Genomic DNA, 2,520 nt, shown 5'->3' on the forward strand with positions numbered 1-2,520 from the left:
GGCACGTGCCTAGCGCCCGTGTGACGCTAAGGTATGTGCCTAGCGTCCGCGCGAAACTGGCACGTGCCTAGCACTCGTGTGACGCTCGGGGCGAGCCTGGGATTTGCGTGACGCTCAGGGTGTGTTTAGCACCCACGCGACGCTAGGCATGTGGCCAGCGTCGGGCGGGCGCTAGGCACGTGGTCATCGTCGGCGGGCGCTAGGCACGCGGCCAGCGTCGCGCGGGCGCTAGGCACGTGCCAGCATTGCGTGCGCATTCACGTCGCATCCATTTGCATTGTGGGCGCGCGCACGGCACCCCATGCCTCCCCCTTCCTTTCCCTCCGGGCCGCTCACAGGGATTTTCACCTCAGATTGACCCCTAATTCTAATCTATTCGGACTGATTCCACGTAATAATAATAATAGTCGTTATAATCATAGAGTTGGAAGGGACCTCGGAGGTCTTCTAGTCCGACCCCCTTGCTCAGGCAGGAACCCCCTACTCCATTTCAGACAAATGGTGGCCCCCGTCTCTTTTTAACATTTGCGCTCTTCTGACCTTGAACCCCGTCCCACAGGAGACTGGCTGATCCGGACGGTGAAGGTGGAAGCCGATGACTACGCGGAGTGGCCGGCCGGGCTGACCACGGAGGCGATGCTGTCAGGACTGCCCCTGGCCAGCGCCTGCAAGTCGGAAGGCCGCATCCCCGGATCGGAGTACAAGGACGGAGCCGGGCTGGGAGAACTTTCCGGGCTGGCCCTGCAACAGTGGCAAATGTTGAGCGAGGATAAGTCGCTGGGCTGCCCCCGCTGCGAGCATCCCGCCGCCCCGCTCGGCGGCAGCCTCGGGGACCCCCGCCCGCGCCCCTTCGCCTGCCTGCAGTGCGGCAAGGCCTTTGGCAAGAAGGCCCACCTGACGCGCCACGCCCGGGTCCACACCGGCGAGCGCCCCTTCGCCTGCACCCACTGCGGCCGGCGTTTCTCCCAAAAGATCCACCTGGGTTCCCACGAGCGGGTGCACACCGGCGAGCGCCCCTTCCCGTGCGACCGGTGCCCCAAGAGCTTCCGCAAGAAGACCCACCTGGTGCGCCACCAACTCACCCACACCGGCGAGCGGCCCCACGCCTGTGCGCTCTGCCCCCGCAGCTTCGTTCACCGCCGACACCTGCTGCGCCACCAGCGGCTGCACGAAGAGGAGGCGGCCCGCGTCGGAGACCTGGCGGCGTTGGGCCAAGCCGCCCCTTCGTGCGGGAACAGCCTCGAGCTCGGCCTCGCGGGGAACGTACCCCTGTCTGGAGACACCCTGGCCGCCTCCGCTGTGGTGGGACAGAGCTGTAGGGTTCAGGGCGACCACGCACAAGTCAGCTTCCCGTACGGGCCTGGGATGGAGCTGGGAAAATTCCCCCCCTCTTGTGCAGGGCACACGGAGCCCAGTCAGGCCCCCCTCCTCTTTAAGGCAGAGTCTGAACCGGAGTTGGGTGGGATCCCGGGCGCCGAGAGGGAGGACCGGCCCATGGGAGAAGCCTTTCTGGACCCAGCAGGTTGTAGAGCCCTCTGCGGGGTGCCGATCCCGGACGGTCCCCCGTATCTGGAGCAGGTGGGCAAGATCGAATCCGAGGAGGACCCGGGGGCCAGTCAGCAACCAGAAGAGAAGCCGTTCCTGTGTTCCGATTGCGGGAAAGCCTTCGCCTGGCGGAAGAACCTGGCATCCCACCAGCGGCTGCACGCCGAGGGGGGACGCCCCTTCTCCTGCGCCGAATGCGGCCGGGGTTTCAGCGACAAGCGTCATCTGACGGCCCATCTGCGTGGTCACATGGGCCTGCTGCCCTACGCCTGCCCCCACTGCGAGCGCAGCTTTGCGCACCGGGCCGGGCTGGCCGCCCACCAGTGCGGGGGCCACACGGGGCAGCGCCCCTTCCCCTGCAACGAGTGTGGCCGCTGCTTCGCCCACAAACGCCACCTGCAGAGACACTGGCGCAACCAGCACTCGGCCGAGCGCCCCTTCGCCTGCGCCCAATGCGGGCGCGCCTTCAGCACCCGAGCCAGCCTGCTGGCGCACGTCAAATCCCACGCCGGGCAGCGCCCCTTTGCCTGCCCTCTGTGCGGGCGCGCCTTCAGCCGCAAGTCACACCTGGCCCGCCACGAGGCCGTACACACGGGGCTGCGCCCCCACGCCTGCACCCAGTGTCCCCGGCGTTTCAGCTCCAAGACCAACCTGGTGCGGCACCAGGCGGTTCACACCGGTCTGCGCCCGTACATCTGCACCCACTGCGCCCGCAGCTTCAGCCGCAAGACCCATCTCTTGCGCCACGAGCGCACCCACACCAGCGCACCCTTGCCCACCGCCGCCGCTTGGGTGACCGCCTTGCCGCAGAATTCCCTGCTGCAGCCGATCGAGCAGCGCCCGCCTCTCCTGTTACCCATGGCTCTGGAGTCTCCCTGGCAGTGAGGAACCCCCGCCCCAAAATCCTCCCCGCTTTATGCCGTCATCAACGTAGCTTGAGGTGTCCTTTGTCCTTCCGAGCGGCTGTTGATCCAC

General features: G+C 66.8%; 1 protein-coding gene across 1 annotated transcript in view; it reads left to right on the forward strand.

Annotated features, from left to right (window-relative positions):
* The window catches only part of LOC107296743 (zinc finger protein 467), a 6,575-nt gene extending 4,055 nt beyond the window's left edge, over positions 1 to 2,520 (forward strand). Inside the window, exon 5 of the mRNA XM_015826100.2 lies at positions 560 to 2,520. Within this exon, the coding sequence (XP_015681586.1) occupies positions 560 to 2,430 (1,871 nt within the window). The 3' untranslated portion in view covers positions 2,431 to 2,520. The remainder of the gene's footprint in view (positions 1 to 559) is intronic.

The sequence above is a fragment of the Protobothrops mucrosquamatus genome, unplaced genomic scaffold (assembly GCF_001527695.2).
Source record: "Protobothrops mucrosquamatus isolate PMUCROS unplaced genomic scaffold, P.Mucros_1.0 scaffold2958, whole genome shotgun sequence".
Lineage (NCBI taxonomy): Eukaryota > Metazoa > Chordata > Lepidosauria > Squamata > Viperidae > Protobothrops > Protobothrops mucrosquamatus.